The sequence below is a fragment of the Strongylocentrotus purpuratus genome, unplaced genomic scaffold (assembly GCF_000002235.5).
Source record: "Strongylocentrotus purpuratus isolate Spur 01 unplaced genomic scaffold, Spur_5.0 spur5_scaffold_6, whole genome shotgun sequence".
NCBI classification, from domain to species: Eukaryota; Metazoa; Echinodermata; class Echinoidea; order Camarodonta; family Strongylocentrotidae; genus Strongylocentrotus; species Strongylocentrotus purpuratus.
The window spans coordinates 17,293,621-17,312,059 of record NW_022145612.1 but is presented as its reverse complement, the minus strand read 5'-3'; the positions used below and the strand labels follow the sequence as shown (position 1 = coordinate 17,312,059).

At 35.8% G+C, this 18,439-nt stretch overlaps 1 protein-coding gene across 4 annotated transcripts in view; it reads left to right on the top strand.

The window, feature by feature from the left end:
* LOC594826 (tyrosine-protein kinase Fer) overlaps window positions 1-18,439 on the top strand; it is a 70,027-nt gene extending 51,588 nt beyond the window's left edge. For 3 of the 4 annotated variants that reach the window (XM_030973151.1, XM_030973152.1, XM_030973154.1), the window contains 10 exons: window positions 1,236-1,452; window positions 2,564-2,665; window positions 3,350-3,412; window positions 6,996-7,199; window positions 7,582-7,764; window positions 8,534-8,747; window positions 9,593-9,716; window positions 10,707-10,861; window positions 11,706-11,828; window positions 12,939-18,439. In XM_030973151.1, the coding sequence (XP_030829011.1) occupies window positions 1,236-1,452; window positions 2,564-2,665; window positions 3,350-3,412; window positions 6,996-7,199; window positions 7,582-7,764; window positions 8,534-8,747; window positions 9,593-9,716; window positions 10,707-10,861; window positions 11,706-11,828; window positions 12,939-13,081 (1,528 nt within the window). In that variant the 3' untranslated portion in view covers window positions 13,082-18,439. The remainder of the gene's footprint in view (window positions 1-1,235; window positions 1,453-2,563; window positions 2,666-3,349; window positions 3,413-6,995; window positions 7,200-7,581; window positions 7,765-8,533; window positions 8,748-9,592; window positions 9,717-10,706; window positions 10,862-11,705; window positions 11,829-12,938) is intronic. The other variant, XM_030973153.1, reaches the window with a different exon arrangement.

The following is an 18,439-nucleotide window of genomic DNA, read 5'->3' as shown; positions in this document are numbered from 1 at the left end:
ATTTTGATCAAACAAAGATGATTTTGTCATTTTTTTCATTATCTCACACACAAAAAAAATTGTGTAGCGCCCCCTGCAATAGAACTCAACTATCCCTTTAATACAATATCATTGAAGTCTGAGCAGCCGCGAGAGGGGGTGGAACAGAATTCAGACAAGGATTAAGAGTCGAGAAAGGTACAACGAATCGTCTTCTTTCTCTAATAATTTAATGAAACGTCAAAGCTTCGCGTGGGAGAGGGGAGGGACTGAATACAGATAAGGATGAAGAGTCGAGAGAGGTCCTGCACCCACCCCCCTAGGGAGCGCGCTTCGCGCGCTCTTTAAGTGATTCGCACGCTACGCGTGCTCACTACCGCCCCCCTAAAATGCAATCCTGGCTATGCGCTTGATTGCATATTTTTGTGTTAGGAAGCCCTGCATGAAATGATTATTTATTTGCCTTGATATGTGAATAGATGATTGTAAATGGATTAGAGTGGGAATGTGGCATGACACAATGACTGGAGAAACTAGTAGAGGTGTCCAACATACGATGCGCCATTATGTCCAAAGTTGAGGGTTAGGGTTGCTATTTGATTTTAGCATAGGATTACGGTTAGTGTTGGGTCAAGGGTGAAAATTAGGAATTCGGTATTGTAAGAAATTACGGCTAAGAAATTAATTATCATAGGAGCATGTGTTGAACAACCAGAGTACAAGATAGGTCTCTACATATCACACAGATACTGCAAGTTTACATTATGCATTGACATGTAGATTTGCCCGGCTTGAGAATGCTTAAAAGTTTGTGTTATTGTGAAACTGCATGAATGCGTTCTTTAAGTTTCTCAGTGCAAAAATACAGTCTTTTATCAGGCATAAACAGTGTAGCTTACAGGGCACAGAAACAGGGTTCAAACACCTGTCAGAGCACTATCCTTAAAGGCACGTACCGTTTAACGCTGTTAAATCTGAGATGCATGGCCTTACGTGTTATCAGTGTCTCTGATATGGTGTAATACTGAAGTACAGAGCATATATGCAGTATGCTGTCAGCTTAGTCTCACACAGTGCGTTACACACAACATCTGACAAGGGTTTGAGCCTGCATACAGGGTATCTCAACAGTTGTTCTGATTGAAAAGAATTTACTAGATCATATGGAATTACAATTCTAATTCAGATGACCAAAAAACGAAATCACCCTGTCACCTGTGTGTAAAACTTACCCCTGTGTTTCCACCCTTTCCTAGTCTGTTATCCAAACAGAAGCAGTACCGGGATGCGAGTCGAGAGATCCAGGAGCTGCGATGTCAAGAAGCCAAGCTTTCTACTCAGTACTCAATGCTTGATGTTAAGCTGAGTGAGATGGGGGACGAGGACAACCTACCGCTCGGCATCATCTTCCCAGAAGGAGGAGGTACCGGAACTCTCTCCACTAGAACCATACAGAGCCCTAACCTAAACTCAGTAAGTCAGCCAGCCATTCTCCCATTCTCCTATTTGTCAATGCTACTTTAAAGATAAAGACCAGTTATGGTCATGCGATTGCATTGTGAAAAAAACATTGTGGAATCGATCAGAAAAGGTTGATCACCTGGCATATAAGTATTGGTGTGTACTACAAGGTTCTGGAATCATCAAAATGATAAGAAATTTTGCCGAGTCTTGCTAAAGTTACAAGTACTGTACACAGAAAGATGTATATGGGACTACGCACATGTGCGCGACACATGCGTTATATATATCAGGTCCAAATAGATATAATAATTCACCAAATATATCAATCAGTAGGCGGTTTCTCTGCAAAATTTGTATGATCATGTATTAGTCAAAACATATTCTTTCACATGATTGGTAATAAGAGCTTCCATTTCATTTTTTGAGAGGGGGGCGTTTCCAAAACTGGTCTTTACCTTTAAAATCATGTTCAGGTTTGGAAACTGCCTTTCACATATAAAAATGGCCGGGGGGGGGGGGGGGGGGGGGGGGGGGGGGGTGAAGAAGAACAAAAATACAATGAAATTTATTTTTTCTTCACAATCAGTACACAATTACCTGTTTTGGAAAGATTTCGCTTGTTGTACTGCAAGCGTCTTCAGATCTTTGACCTAGCCATTGCTGTTTCTGATGCAATATGATGATATGGTAGACTAGGATCATATTTTGATAAGAATGTATTGCCCCAAGGCTCTGTTAATGGATGTGTTGCATTTAGAGACTATACATTTACCTGTATGTATGTATGGCCTTCCTTTGTATATCTGGTGGACTTGGTGCTATTTTGGAAGTAATTGTCAATGTTACATCAGCAGTCTGCTGATTCTCGTCAGTGATTTGATCATTTTACGTGTGAGTGAATGGTACCGGTAAGAAGAAAAGAAGGCTGCATCAATAAAGGCCCAGATTTTAACTCACTTTAGTGTTGTAAGATACAGAAATGTGAAATGCACTTTATCTTACGGTACATGAAGTGTACTTTCAAAGTCATTGATTTGTCCTATTGTTATTAATGAAATTCTTAAGATTTTAGACCCAGCTGACTTGTAAATGATTAATTAATCCATTTGTCATTTACCAGAGCACAGACTCGACGACAGAACAGAAAAGTAAGAGATCGAACATGGCTAATAAGATGACTAAGATCTTCAAAGTGAGAGCCGGACATGACAGCTCACATGAGGTAAGATTCTGAGCCATTTCATCTTCTTCATTTTCAAGTGAAGTTAATTTTGTATTCTGGTAAGAGGATTTGCATGTCAAGAGAACGGGGGCCCATCTAATGAAGTGATTGGATTGATTTGAATTGATCAAAATCGATATCAATCGTAACTTTGTACTAAAGAGCTAGGAGTCTGTGATTGATTGGAGGACTTGTGATCAATCTGCATCAATATTGCTAGTCTTAAACTTCTAACAATATCATTAGATAAAAAAGAGAGTTAAAGTTTAGTTCATTATGCTGATTATGTAGTACTAATAACTGGTACCAGTAAAGCATGATTAACATTTAGGTGCAAACAACCCTAATAGTTTTCTGTAGTAAGTGTTCACACTAATCATACAGATACTGTTCAGGGGAAAGTATGGTTATGAATGATATAGAAGACGGACTAGTCAGTCTATGAAGTGAATAACCCTATTATATTTTGGTATGTATTGTTCACACTGACCATAACATTCAGAGAGAACCATGGTTATGGTGTGATCAGTCTATGATGTGAACAACCCTACTAGTTTTCTGTATATGACGTTCACACTAATCATACTATTCAGCGGGAATCGTGGTTATGATGTGATCAGTCTATGATGTGAACAACCCTACTAGTTTTCTGTATATAATGTTCACACTAATCATACTATTCAGCGGGAACCATGGTTGTGGTACAGAAGACAGACTAATCAGTCCATGATGGCTGTGAGTGTGAAGGTAACCTAAGCATGATCATAATAACGAAGCATTGGTTATGGGAATGAATTGGAAAACTTGAATGACAAGACTTTCTTCCTTGTTTGAAGGATCATGTGCATGATTATTAGATTTGCTTTGATTGAAATGAAATCTTGAAAAATTAAGTTTTCAAATATCTTAGCTTCTTGATGTGAAATGTACTATTCAGAGACTTACTTGTCATTTCATGTATGTATGGTACGTTGTGGTGCACAGTGGAGTTTATTTGAATGGTCATAATATAATATATGATTTGTTATTCTTAAATTCTCATTTTTATAGTACATTGTAAATTTTGTATGTCATGCACACAAAAAAAGAAACTTAAATTGGATATTAAATTTGTTGAAACTGATGTATTTTAAAGCAGGTAATTATGGTTAAGTTATAAAATTGTAAAAATATAGAAAAGAAACGATATGATATATTTGTGCAACATTAAACAGTGATGACAAGCTTATATCACAGGAATGTATACCAGTATACAAGTAGGGCATTAAGCATGTCCGTATCATTTTAATACAGAAAGAGAAAAGGATGAGCATGGCCATGGTATGTTAAGGGATATCCAATCTCTGTGATGGGTGCATCTTTGCTCTGTCTGTGTCTATAGCATTGGTCATCACCATTGTATTCAATATGATCTTTATAGTCATCTTCATCGTCATCATCATAATCATCAAGAGAAACATTAAGAAAATCTTGATCGTGTTATCATAATCATCACCTCATTGAAAAACACGTCATCATAGGTATTGTAATTATAAACATACATCTACTACTCCTTGTGATCTTTAACATTATCATCATCATGACATCATCATCATCATCATCATCATCATCATCATCATCATCATCATCATCATAGTTATTGTTAAGAGTTATCACCTTCATCATCGTTGTCATCACCACCATCATTATCTTAGTCATCATCCCCAATACCTTCATACTTCATCATTTTCGTCATCATCATTGCCATTGTCATCATCATTGTCAACAACAACAACATCATCCATATCAATAGAATAATCATCTATTGTCATCACAACTACCCTTAAAGATAAACTCCAGTTCTGGTTAAAAAAAAAGAAAATTAATTCTCACAGAATCAAACGAATATTACGTCTGAATGTTCAAGATTACAAATAAATGACATGTGCCAAACAATTTTGGAAGAAAATGTATACTGCCTGAGTAATGTTTCTGATCCATTCCACACCTTTTCTTTCACAATGCAATCAGATTACCAGAACTGAAGTTTATCTTTAATATCTTAATCATCGCCAACAATAAAATCATCATCTTATGATCTTAGTCATCATTATCATCATCGCCATCGTCATCCTCAAGTCATCAACATGATGGTAAAAGACAGTATTGCATGTTTTCTATCTGCATGTCTGGACAATAATAGCATTTCTCTATACTTCATTGGTATAGCATATAGCATGTGGTGCTACATGATCTGTATTGATCAGCGTTATTATATAGAGGAATGGAACATCATGGTGTCGGGAATATGGTGGCCATGGCGATATATGTGACGGAGCAGATTGTAAAATGCTTTTTTCTCTTTGTGTGTGTGTACATATATGTCAATCTTTTATTGTCAGTACTAAGTAGTACATCTCTATTACTCTTTTCACACTGGTTTTGCTTAACCCCGTACTTTGCTTAGCCCCGTACTATCCTTAACCCCGGACTAACTTTTTTGGCTTTTCACACACGCTGTTTTTAGTCCCGTACTAGCGCCTATTCCGGAATAAGAAAATTCATGCTGTTCTCACTGCAATTCGTTAGCCCCGGATATCGTGAATGTTATGATTGGACAGTGGGCTGCTTACTTCGCATCTGGCCAGCTGCGATACGCTCTGTTGCGTAGTACCAGACTATTTTTCATTTCTATTCTCATTCATTTACTTGGCACCGGAGTAAGCACCACAATTGCTGGGTTAGCCCTGCTATTTTGCAGGGCCAGCTAACCCGTACTATATAGGTGGGGCTAGCCCACTTTGGTAAATATGAGTCTGAACAGAAAGTGGAATAAGCTTAACCCCGGACTATAGGTGGGGTTAAGACCCCCCTTAACCCCACCTATAGTACAGGGTTAAGTAAAATTTTGCCAGTGTGAAAACAGTACTAGTGATACAATACATCTATTTGATAAAGGCAATCCTTAATATGATGTACTTCAACAATAACGTAACTGTGCAATAGTCTGTGAAATGATTAAAGGTAAAGACCAGTTTTGGAAATGCCTCCATGTCAAAAAATGAAATGGAAGCTCTTATGTTTTGACTAATACGTGGTGATACAAATTTTGCCGGAAAACCGCCTACTAATTGATATATTCGGTAAATTATTATATCTATCGGGACTGGATAGATATAGGTTAGTCCCATAAACATCTTTCTGTGTACAGTGCTTGTAACTTTACCAAGACTGAGCCAAATTTCTTATCATTTTGATGATTTCAGCACCTTGCAGTACACCAATACTTATATGCTAGATAATCAACCTTTTCTGATCGATTCCACAACGTTTCTTTCATAATGCAATCGCATGACCAGAACTGGTTTATACCTTTAAAAGTAATTTTTTTTGAAGGATCACTAGCCAAAGTGTCAGTTTCAATATCGTGTGATTCATATCCTAAACTAGCATCTAAACTTTTTACCACTTGTAAGTTTGCAGGCATTTTACTTCTGTTTACAAATGGAGGAAACACATGCAATAAATTTAAAGGCATCGTTTAACAATGTTAAATCTGAGATGCATGGCCCTACGTGTTATCAGTGTTTGCGATATGGTGTACATTGAAGCGCTACAAAATTGCGCTTCAAAGTGATCAAAAAGTGCCTCAAAAAAGTAAAATCTTTGAGTGACCGGTTTTACCATTTGATCGTTTTTCCCAATAGACTGTAGTGTAATAAAAACCGTCAAGAAAACATAAAATTTGATTTTGATCTACATTCATAAATATCTTGATAATCAGACAGGCGATTAGCTTGCAAAAGTCCTGGGGTTCCTGACTGACTAAAGGTTTATGATTATCATGGCAGCATGAGCTAAATCTAGGATTTTGTTTCAGAATCTGAGACAAGTTATCCACTCTCCCTTTAAGTGCCTTTACTTGTAACTTGTACCAACAGTTTTTCTTCTTTAGTCACCCCCCCCCCCCCCCCAGAATAAAAAAAGCTGACATATTTAAAAAATGAAACCAAAGTTGTGTGATTAAAACCTTGTGATTATGAGTATCTAGGCTCATGAGATCAATATTTGAAAATCAATGAAAATGGTACTTCTACCAGTAACCTTGAAACCAAGATTTTCCTTGTGTGATGTCAAGATAGGTAGGATACATATGTCACTTTATTTTCATTTCTAATAGTGGAAAAATTCTACAGAATAAAAAGAAAGTATAGAGTTTATGGGAATGCACAGATAAATAGTGTAGTTTTCCTGAGAAAAGTTCCTTTTGCAATCTTAACAAATTCTTGGAATGAAGAACATATATTGTTTGACACAAAGGATAATGTTTGTATGTTTTTTCGAAATCTAGCCAAGCAATAACCAACCTACAGAGCTTCGTCTTGAGGAGGAAGAGTTCTACCATGGGGCATTGCCGAGGAAAGAGACGGAAGCCTTGCTGGTCAATGATGGGGACTTTGTTGTGAGAGAGAAGAGCGATGCCTGGGGGCGCTATGTCCTATCGGCCAAGCATGCTAGCAAAGTCCGACACTTCCCTATCCAGATAAATGATGAGGTAAGTAGTTCATTAAATAAAGAAAGCTAGGTCTACCATTCATCATCTAAAACTTCAATTCCCCTGAATTTTTCTGTTTTATTAAGTGCAACAAAGCTAAATGTGTGTGTGTGTAATTGGGTTTTTACAGACGTGTATCAATCAGATATTATTATTTACGTCTGGGGACAGACCTTTAACGTCACCATCCAAAAGACGTGACTCGAGTTTCGAACCTGCGTCCTCGGCTGAATCAGTTTGTAACTTCCATTGTTAGCTGGATTACAGGCGCACACCACAACGCCCCGTTAAATGAATGGGGACAATCGAAGAGTTCATTGTAAATGAGTTTAGCAGTATAACATTTGGCACTTCTGATTCTCTTCTCTTCTCTGTCATGCAGAATATGTATCGATTAGAAGGTGATGCTTTCCAGACCGTGGGAGAACTGATCCGTTTCCAGCTGAACAGCAGACAGCCCGTAACCAAGGCATCACAAGCCATCCTACTCAAGCCAGTGTGTCGGGTCAGAAACGAACATGATCTCAGACATGAGGAGATAGATCTCGAGGAGAAGTTGGGGGCAGTGAGTATAACCTGAACATTTAGAGACATGAAACTTTTGCAAATCGTTCTGGATGGCCAATTTTCTCTGCAAAAATCTTTGGGAAGGGCAAAAGTGTAATGTTCTATTCATTGTGATTCAATTATTTCACGGCATGACACTGTCATAAAATTGAACTACTTGCACAATCCATGAACGTTGAATGAGAGCAAAATTTTCTTGTGTTGATGTATCTTGTGGTGGGCAAGGGATGATTGAATAGGGGTAAATCTACAGATGAAGATGATAAGATTATTGATGATAAAGATATAAACAGTGATGATGATGCAGCTGCTGATGACAATGTTGATGTCTTTGTTGATAATACATTTGATACAGAATATGTTTTCTGCATGAATAAATTAGCTCTTAAAGGGTGTAATCTAAATTTCAAACAAAATTCAATATAGACGAGTGATTCAATTCAAGGGGGTAGGTGTATAAACACCTTGACTTCTCGTACAGATTTTTTGTGTACCCTTGAGATGCTTCAAGTTATATTGGGAGGCTGTAGACAGGGCTTAGGTAACACTGTTAATTGATGTGGCTTTAAAGCAATAAGACAAAGACATACCTGTATAGTGAAATATATAAAGAGTCCATTCAAACTGTTGCTGTGGTATCTGAAAAACATATCCATCTCTTGTTGTCCTTAATTCTAGATGAAATTCTTTAAGTTTGCAAGTTTTGTTTTCATTGGCCAGTGACCGATGGATTCATATTCTTCCTCATTCTCATCCTGTCTTTAAAGGGTCATTTTGGTGACGTCCATCGAGGTAGGATAAAGAGGACGCAGCTTGCAGTGGCAGTCAAAACATGCAAGGAGACGGTTGATGCGGCAACCAGGAGAAAGTTCCTCCAAGAGGCTAACATCCTTAAACAGTACGACCACGCCAACATCGTGAAGCTTATTGGAGTCTGTACTGATAAGCATCCCATCTATATTGTCATGGAGCTTGTTCCTGGTAATGTGTTTTCTCTCTCTCCTCCTCTTCCCTTTCTCCTCTCCATGCTTCTCCTCTTTTTCCTCTTCTTCCTCTTCATCCTTCTCCTTCTTCTACATTTCAATGCACACTATCCAAATTCCAAACTTCAATGTTGAACCCAACATCATACTGAACCCTAACCCAAACCTAACCCTGTAAAAAATTTAAAATTCCCTGACTTTGCATGACTTTCCAGAGCAGGATAATGTAAATTTCCATGACCATTTTCAATGATGTACATGTCTTAATTTATTTGGAAGACAAAAAAAAATCTGTCATTTTTAATTTTAAAAAGAACATTGTTACTAGGTCTAACTTAGTTCACAAGCACTTCAACTGTGCCTCGTAATAAAATGAAAGTATTTTCGAACACTGAAATAAGACGCGATCTGATCTGGTAAACAAAAAGCAAAAAAAGCCCCAAAAGCCACACACAAAAAAGCCAACAAAAAATTGGGGCTTTTTTGGCTTCTTGATAATCACATCAGATCGCGTCTTATTTCAGTGTTCGAAAATCCGATGATCGATGACAGGGTTGCCCAAAACCTAACCTAAAACTCAATCACAGCCCAAGCACTGCCCCTGTGTCTTTGATGATATTTATCTGAACAAATGTTGAATTGCCGCTACCTCAATCTAACTGCAATCTTTTCTTTTCTGTCAAACAGCACATTATCCTATGCATGCATTTACAATGAGTTAATAGCAACCTAAACAAGGTGAAATCCGCCTTCTATTCTGGGAGTATTACAAAATGTTGTATCCTCTATGTAATCTTACTCCATTTGCTCTTTTCTCTCTCTCTCTCTCCCGATCATACCCAGGTGGTGATCTGCTGTCCTTCCTGAGGACGGATCAGAATGAATTGTCCACCAAGCAGAGAGTCAAGATGGGTGAGGATGCTGCCTCTGGAATGGCTTACCTCGAATCCAAGCAATGTATACACAGGTCAGTGCAACCCATGCACCTGCTAGGGTCCAGTGGTTGAATCAGGGTCCTGGGTTCAAATCCCAACCCCAATTGTCCTTTCTCTGAATATCATTGTACCTATCTTACAGAGCATAATTTGCAAAAGATATGTTTACAAAGTGCTTAACGGGATAAAGTAATAGCGAAGCTTGTCATTTTTTAGACAATATTGAACTGGGTCTTCAGCTTCGTCTGTAAGAATGAAGTCAAAAGTGAATAGATGAAATTATCTTCTGAAAGTTCTAACAGTATATTATATTAAATCATCTTAGAGCTATGTATCTGCTTTTTATCCTTGAGGGATTGAGGAACTGACAAAAGAGGTCTCTCTTGTTGAATCAACGGGATTGGAATATTCTCTGGGATATGGAGATCTGCACATTTAATACACATACTGTAAATGAATTTCATGTTCATATACTGGGATAATGATTGTGAAATTACTCAGAGATTGTTGTGTTATGTACCCTGGATGGATTGAGGAACTGACAAGGCAATTTGATGGAAAATATTTGTCAGTGTGTCACGTAAAGTGTATGAGATTGGAATGCTCTCTGAGATATGAAGATGGTGCACATACTGTACACATGTAAAATGTAGTTATATACATTATAATAATGATTGTGAAATTTGCTTGAAGAGTACTGAACGTAGCGCATCTAGTTCTAGTGAAAGTATATTTATATCATTGTCAATTCTTTAATCTTTTCACTAATTTTCCTCGTTATTTAGTATATCGGGGCCATTAAAAGAATATGAGAGAAAATAGGCCAGGCTCAGTGAAATAGTTTCCTTCAGTGTCAAGAAAATATTTTTATATAATGATGGTATTTACATGTACATGTATATCTCAGTATATGTGAAATAAATATACATGTTGGCCAGACCCTGTGAATAGCTTCCTTCGGTATGAAAAAAAACAACAATTGTCTGATGATCTTGGTTGCATGTATGTCGCTTGATTGACAGAGATTTAGCCGCACGAAACTGCCTGGTTGGAAACAAGAACGTGATCAAGATTAGTGACTTTGGTATGTCGAGAGAAGATGATGTCTACACGATACGTGAGGGCGCCATGAGGCAGATTCCTATCAAGTGGACTGCCCCGGAGGCTATGAACTTTGGTGAGTTCACACCTACCCAGGATTACACCCTGGGAGGTGTTTCACAAAGATCCTAAGTTGAACTTATCTCTAAGTTGGACTTAACAATTATGGAAAGCCGTTAGCATCTTTGAAATTATTTTGTAACAGTTATTTTAAAAGGCATAAAATGTTAATTCAAATCATTCATATTTTATTTTATCAAGGAGATTTCTTGTTCGTGATGTGGAATTTATAAAAAGTCTAAAATACTTGAATTTCTGCTTTTGAATATATTTTATTTTTAGGCTACAAATGGCTCTCCATAATTTTTAAGTACAACTTAAGATCTTTGTGAAACACCCCCTGGAGTGATAGCTAAGCCATGGCATGGTGCCTTTGAAGTGTCACAGAAGAAGTTATTGTAGTTTTTATCATAAAAGGTCATTTTCAACTTTGTTTTTAATAATAATAATAATAATATTGGATTTTTATATAGTGCACATATCCACCATGCATGGTGCTCAAGGCGCTATTACCCCGGCTCTGCTACGCAGCGGATTTCAAGGCAAGGGCATTAGACATTTGGCAGGGCAAATTATTCATTAATATGTGTTTCATTGCACTCCAAATCAAATCTTAATGTAGGAGTAATCTTATTATCTAGACAAGAAGAAAGAATACGCTGCATTCAAAGCAATTTGTGAAATCACTATTTCTGTGCATCTTTTCACCCTGAAACTTCTCACCTGCAAACTGTTGGCTTATATTGAATCTTGTAAGGTCGAAAACGCCATCTCATGTTTGTGAACTCTGAACAAAATGTGAAAGTGGTCAAATTAATGACGCATGTGTTGAATCTTGATTTGTTTTGTGTCTCTCCCAGGTAAATACACATCAATGTCTGACGTATGGAGCTTTGGTATACTACTATGGGAGATCTTCTCCAACGGCAGTACGCCTTACCCCGGCATGACAAACAATGAAGCAAGGGAGAAAGTACAGCAAGGTTTGTAAAAACATAATCAAATGTTTCTCAGGGTTCAACGAAGTGGGAGACTGTGGCATTTTTTTTTCTTTTTTAATTGCAAGTGGATGATAAGAGAATAAAAACAAAAATAGCTTTTAGTAACAGAAGGTCTTATCTGCATGTTATAACATGTACAGAAATGTGAAATGCATTACGCTTATGTCATTAAGAAAAAACTGCTGCAATAAGCCGCAGCAGTTTACCATGCGGTTTACCTTGACATGTGAACAGCCTTCAAGTTCTTTTTTAGATATGTGGCATGATCCACCTTTTTTTAAAAATTTATGTTCCACTTTGTCACAGAATACCAAAGTGTTAAGTCTTTCTGTTGGAACCCAATGCAAAAGTATTATAATGAAAGTATTTTAGAAATGAAAAGCTTGTTCATAGGCCATGCACGTAATGAAGCTCATAATAACCCCTGATTCCCCCCCCCCCCCCCAACTTGCATAAGATAGTTAAAGCTGCATGACTGCACACACATAGACTATATCAAACTATTGCTTTAATAAAACACTATGGGGGGTATTCCAGTAGCGCGTACTAAGTTAGCGCATACTTAAGTTAGTTCATACTTTTATGGAGTGCCTGTTGCAAACTAATTTACCCTGTACAGATTATTTTAATCCTTCAATGAAAAGTGTCCAAAAAATTAATTTTGCAATGAAATGGGATGAAAAAGATATTATGAGTATGAAGTGAATTTCAACAACATATTTGGTAGATTATCTTTATCATGAATATTGAAGGAGGAAGGTGAAACCTAGCATTCCATAGAAGTGTGAACTAAAATTCTTGTTTAGTCTGGACTTAGTCCCGGCTTAACTTATGAGAATACCACCCTATGGCCCAAATCCACAAAGGAGGTTTAGATTTAACCCATGGTTTAAACTCTCATTTACCTAACCCATGGTTAAAAATTAGCGCAAAATAAGCATACCTTGCCTTGCGCGCGTCTAATATTGGACCTCTGACTTGTGTCGCGCTTATTTTGCGCTCATTTTAAACCATGGGTCAAATCCAAACCTCCTTTGTGAATTGAAGCCTATGATTGTATGAAATTTGAAACCTTTGTTGTCATGTTGCTAGGTTACCGGATGCCTCCTCCTGAGATCACCCCTGAGGAGGTGAGGATACTGATGGATAATTGTTGGAAGATGGTGGATGAAGACAGGCCAAGGTTCAAAGATGCTCAGACAACTCTCAAGAGGGCTTATAAAACAGTGCGGTAATGATATGCTATGGGGGCTTCTAACAGATGTCCTCTCAGTCAGGGGCGTATCCATGGTTTTGTTTTAAAAGGGGGCTTAATTTCGGCAAATTACACGGCTGAAGGGGCAACTGTTTTCTGAAATGTACTCGGATACTGGAATCATGATTGTGAAATCATCAAAGATTATAAGGTTATTGATCTAAGTGCTGTAAGATTTATTTATCATTTTGGTCAGCAATGGGGGCCGGGGGCAGATCCAGAAATGAAGGGGGGGGTTCCCAAAAAATGTAATTATTCAGGTGGCAAATGCTTTTTGTTCTCTGAAGAAAAAAAAGGGAGAGAGCCTGGACCAGTTCTACCCCCCCCCCCCCCCCCCCCATATAAACAAAAAAATACAAAAATAAACAAAAAATCTGGAATGGCTCTCAGGATTTTTTTTTCTTTTCTTCAAATGGACATCATGGATTTTTGACCAAACAGGACCCAGTATCATCAACCTTATAACTAGATCCTTGTCATGGTATTCCAGGAGCTTCATCATCTGCTGAAAGGAAGAAGGACATTAACTCTTACCCTTCCACATGGAGTAAATGCCCTTCTGGTTCTCAACAGAAAATGTTTCCCTTCCTTTTTATTTCTATTGTTTCATGTGATCTCAGTCTGAGGGTATGTTGCTATGCAGCTTATTTAAATCTCTGCGGTAGTGTTTGGAATGTGCATCACACTTTTAACCCGTATGAAAGGGATAACGTTGGATTTGCCCTCCAATATCCTTCTGTGTCACTAAAATAAAAATTGAATGCATCGGATTGTACCTAGCAATATATATGAGAAAGCAAACAATCATAATAGACCAATGAAATTGCCCTCTAATAAGAATATTATTTGATGGTATTATGATGATTGTAATTAGTTTACCATCATATGACTAATTAACTTGATTATGAATTTAAACTCATAAATGTTATACGATTAGGATGTATGGATATATTCTTTTTATACTTTGCAGAAATATGTCAGTTTGACCACACACAACTCTATTGCCATCGAATAACTCATGTTATTAATAATTTATCACATTTTATTTCTGAATACCAACTAAATTGTTCATTAAATTATCTTCACAAAATCTCAAGTAGAGATGAATTAAGATGAATTGAGGGAGAAACGTGGTCACATTAAAAACTACTCTTGAACAAAACCAACTTATTTGCTATCATATTGTTGTTTGAAAATAGAGGCAATTATACAGCGGTACCTTTTATCCATTAAAAATTGATTGCTTATGTGGGTTTTTTGTCAAGTTTTGATTAACGGCACTTTGCAGAGATGTACATGTTTGTGAAAATCATTTACTTCATGTCTTCCTGCAAGAACAATCCTGTACAAATCCAGGAATATATGTAAAGAAATTATGCAATATTTGTAATTCTTTTTTTTTACAATTGATCTGTGAATATATGTTTTATTGTGGTCATAAATTTGTAAATGAAGAAAGTGTGACATTATACAATTCACATACCAGTAAGACAAAGTGAGTTCTGCTTGATACTCTGAAAAATGTCATGGATTGATTTTTTTCAAGTAAAGTGTGTTTTAATAATGATGTAAATAAAAATTGGTTGTGCGACACATGCTCTGGCAACCATATCTCCTCGGTCAGTATCCTACACTAAAATGAATGTCTAACTTCAACCATGGACCAAACACTCTGCCTGACCCTTCATTGTAATCATAACACCAAAGCTAACCTTAAACCTACATCTTTGGTGACATAAAACCCGGAGCAGTTTTTACAAGAGCATATGTCTGAGCACATGCAATTCAAACTTTCCCTGCAGCTTTGTTAAACTGGCATTGAAGGCTCACAGCACTTGTCAAACATGGAGATTGGTATATATCTTTACCATGAAACATCTATTATTTAAAAGAAAAGTATTTCCGCCGACACTCCTCCGTTTGTAGATCTCTCATTGTAGTCGGGTTATCTGGCAATTGGTGATCTATGCAAATGGTTATAGTCATATTACTCAAAGACTGGTTAGCTAGTGTTGGAGACGGTTGTAAACACTTTACTCTAAGCATTATGGTTTTGACAACATAAACAAACAAAAAGCGTATAGTAGAATATTAGAATGTTAAACAATAGTGTTGTGTATGAAGCACTGGAGATACCATGGGACAGTCAATTACTGGGTAATATTGCTTGGTTTGACAGTTTATTATTTTCTTTTCTTCATTAGGACTTCCATTTTATCTAAGCTTTAAAGTGCCTTATTTTTCTTACATAGAATAGATGGTTTCTTATAATAAAACATTATTTCAGCAGTGCATTAGAATTTGTCTTTCCATTTCTCTTGATCAACTCAGTAGAATTATCTGCTTCTTCGTTTCAAGAATAATTTGTAAGTGTCTTTGGTTTGTACCATGCCTTTCACACAGCAGACCACAAGAGGTCTCTGTGAATACAAACTGGTGATGGTTTCATTATGCTTGTATATAAGACATAAATTGTATGTATGTACTAAATTGCTATTTATAACATTTCTTACCATTTCTTACACATTTAGAAATGATGAGTAAAGTTGTACAATTTTCTTTGTATTGTGTACATGTAACAAACAATAATGTATGTAATGGAATGTAGAAATTTATATATTTTCAACTGTACATAAATCATAGATCCTGTATAGTTTAGTTTTGGTAGAAATAGCATTTATTTCCATCTTTTCCCTAATTTTTTTTTTCCAACATTGATTTAAATCAGCAAATTTAATAGTAAAAATAAACAAATAAAATAATTTAAACATCTATTATTTGAGGAAATATATGACGGAAAAACATACAGTATTTGTTACGAGGCTTTTACCAGCATATGAATAGTTACATATTTAGAGAGAGAAAGACTCAACACGAAACAATGGTAATAATTTTTGGCCCATATAAATATCAGCAAAAAGAGATATGTTGTCTACATATTTTACATGTTCGTGCAGAACAACATTATATTTTTCATGAAAAATCAAATACTGTTCCATTTTTTACAACATATTGCAGATGACTGAGTATACTTCCAATGAAGAACCATTTGATTATTCCTAAATTCCAATTGAAAGTTATATTTTTGCCATTACTCAGAATATGGAGCCTGTTTTCTTATGTTTCTGATTTCTTTTTAGTTTTTGTCACATGGAGTCAATATGTATGTATATATTTGGTGCTTATGAAATTCAAGTTACAAGGAATTTAAATCTGTCTTCCATGAATAGAGATTTCAATTATCTTTCATGGATAAAATAATTAATTCCTTTGCCTTCCACTTTTCCTTATACATATATCATTCTCAAAAGTTATGATTACAGTCATCTCTGTCAATTATGCATTTACAATTTCCGTACAGGATATACATATACATGACGTACATCATGTAGATTTATCTATATGAACTGAGAGCATTTGCAATCGAAAGCAAATTCTCATATTAATGTAATTATTAACTTCAAGTTTTCAGTCTTGGGAGGTATTGAATGTACTTCTTTTTCTGATGCTCCCAGACGTAAGTTAATAACAAATTTTATGTCGATATTAAAATTTGGATATGGTGCTTAACTCCTTGTATATATTTATGTCAATATCTCCCTTCTTTCCTTCTGTATTTAGCTGTCCAAGACCCGTCTTCTTTATGAAATTGCTCTCAAAAAATGGTATTGTTTGTTTTAGGTGATTTTAAAGATAGACTGAAGCCTCCAGGAGATTGCAAAAAGTATGAGAATACACTGAACATTGAAACATGATTGAATTCTGTCTTGGGATTTTTTTTTCAATGGTTAAAAAAGAAGTACAACATTTGTGTTGAAATATTCTGATGATTTCAAGAAAAAGGAATGACAGGATCATGACATGATGATCATGCTAATTTGATTACCAAAAAACAGTAATGTCAATATTCTTTTTTCTTTGCACTTTCCTCAGAGAAGTCTTGATATTTATGCATTGAAATTGTTCTTATTAGAGAAGTATGGGTGCATTACAGGGGCTTAATTTAATTATATGAATTATCCTTGTTTTAAATATTGTTTGTATATTGAATCTAACTTATTGCTTCACTCTTTCATTTCTTCTAGCAATATGATCTTTTAACATATTTTTAGACTTTATTGCGTAAAAATATCTAGGTTTTCATTTTTATAGATTTTAAATAGGACATGAAAGGATATAAGAAAATCATTTGAATTGAATAATTTGATATCCTAATAAAATGATTTCATACCATGACTTCAATAAATTTGTATCATTTGCCTTTCAGACCAAAATGCTCTAGAAGTTTTGTATTTTTATTGATTTTATTGAGATTATAGCTCATTTCTAGGTGGCATATATTTTCCTTAAAAGTTTGTGCTTTGAGAAATCTAACGAATCAAAATTGTCCAAGAATTCATTAAGTCCATAAATGATAGATCCTGATTCGACGATATGCTGTATTGTTCAATAAATCGCATTAACATATGTATGATTCACTCATTAACACATACCCAAGGATACAAAGCCTGTCTGTGTAATATATAACATGATATGATAGCATGAATGATCAGGACCCTGTTGCATACAAAATACTACTGATCATAACTTTGCCATCAGTATTTACTACCATGGCAACATCACTCAACATCCAATCAAATCAAGATTTCCATGTTACAAAGTTACAATCAGTGCTAAGTTTTATGCAACCGAGCTTTGATCAAAACCACCTTCTCAAAAGGGGCAACCGATTCAGTGAAAAATGTACTTCTTTTTCTGGCTCAGATGTATATGAGCAAACTTAAGATGTATCTTTCATGTCAATAATGGATGGTAAATAATTATGCCAAAAATTGAAGAAGTGATGATTGATTGACTAGTTGAGATTTTCATGTTCAATTTGTAGTGATAAGTATAGTCTTTCAATCTGATCAATCACAACTCTTTCGTATGATTAACAATATGCCTTATTTTAGTTGTGATAATGTGGGAAAATTTCATTTTGATTTTTGTCTGTGTAAGGTATACTTAACGCAATGTGCTGCATCAAAATCATTTAATTGATTTATAGAGACAAATAGAATACTTATATATGTTGCCTTATGAATTTTATAATTATAAATCATCATATACAATATTAATTTTATGAACCTGCTGTATATAAATCATGTGCTCGAATAAGCTTTGTAAGATTATCATAGATTTTAAATTTTGATTGTATCAAATTGTAATAAACTGTAATAAGCCAATTAGCATATTGGCCACAAAATGTTGTAACCATATTGTTATTTTAATTCCCTCTGTAGATGATGAAATTTCATTCCAAATGAATAAATGGCATATATATATAAAACTGGAA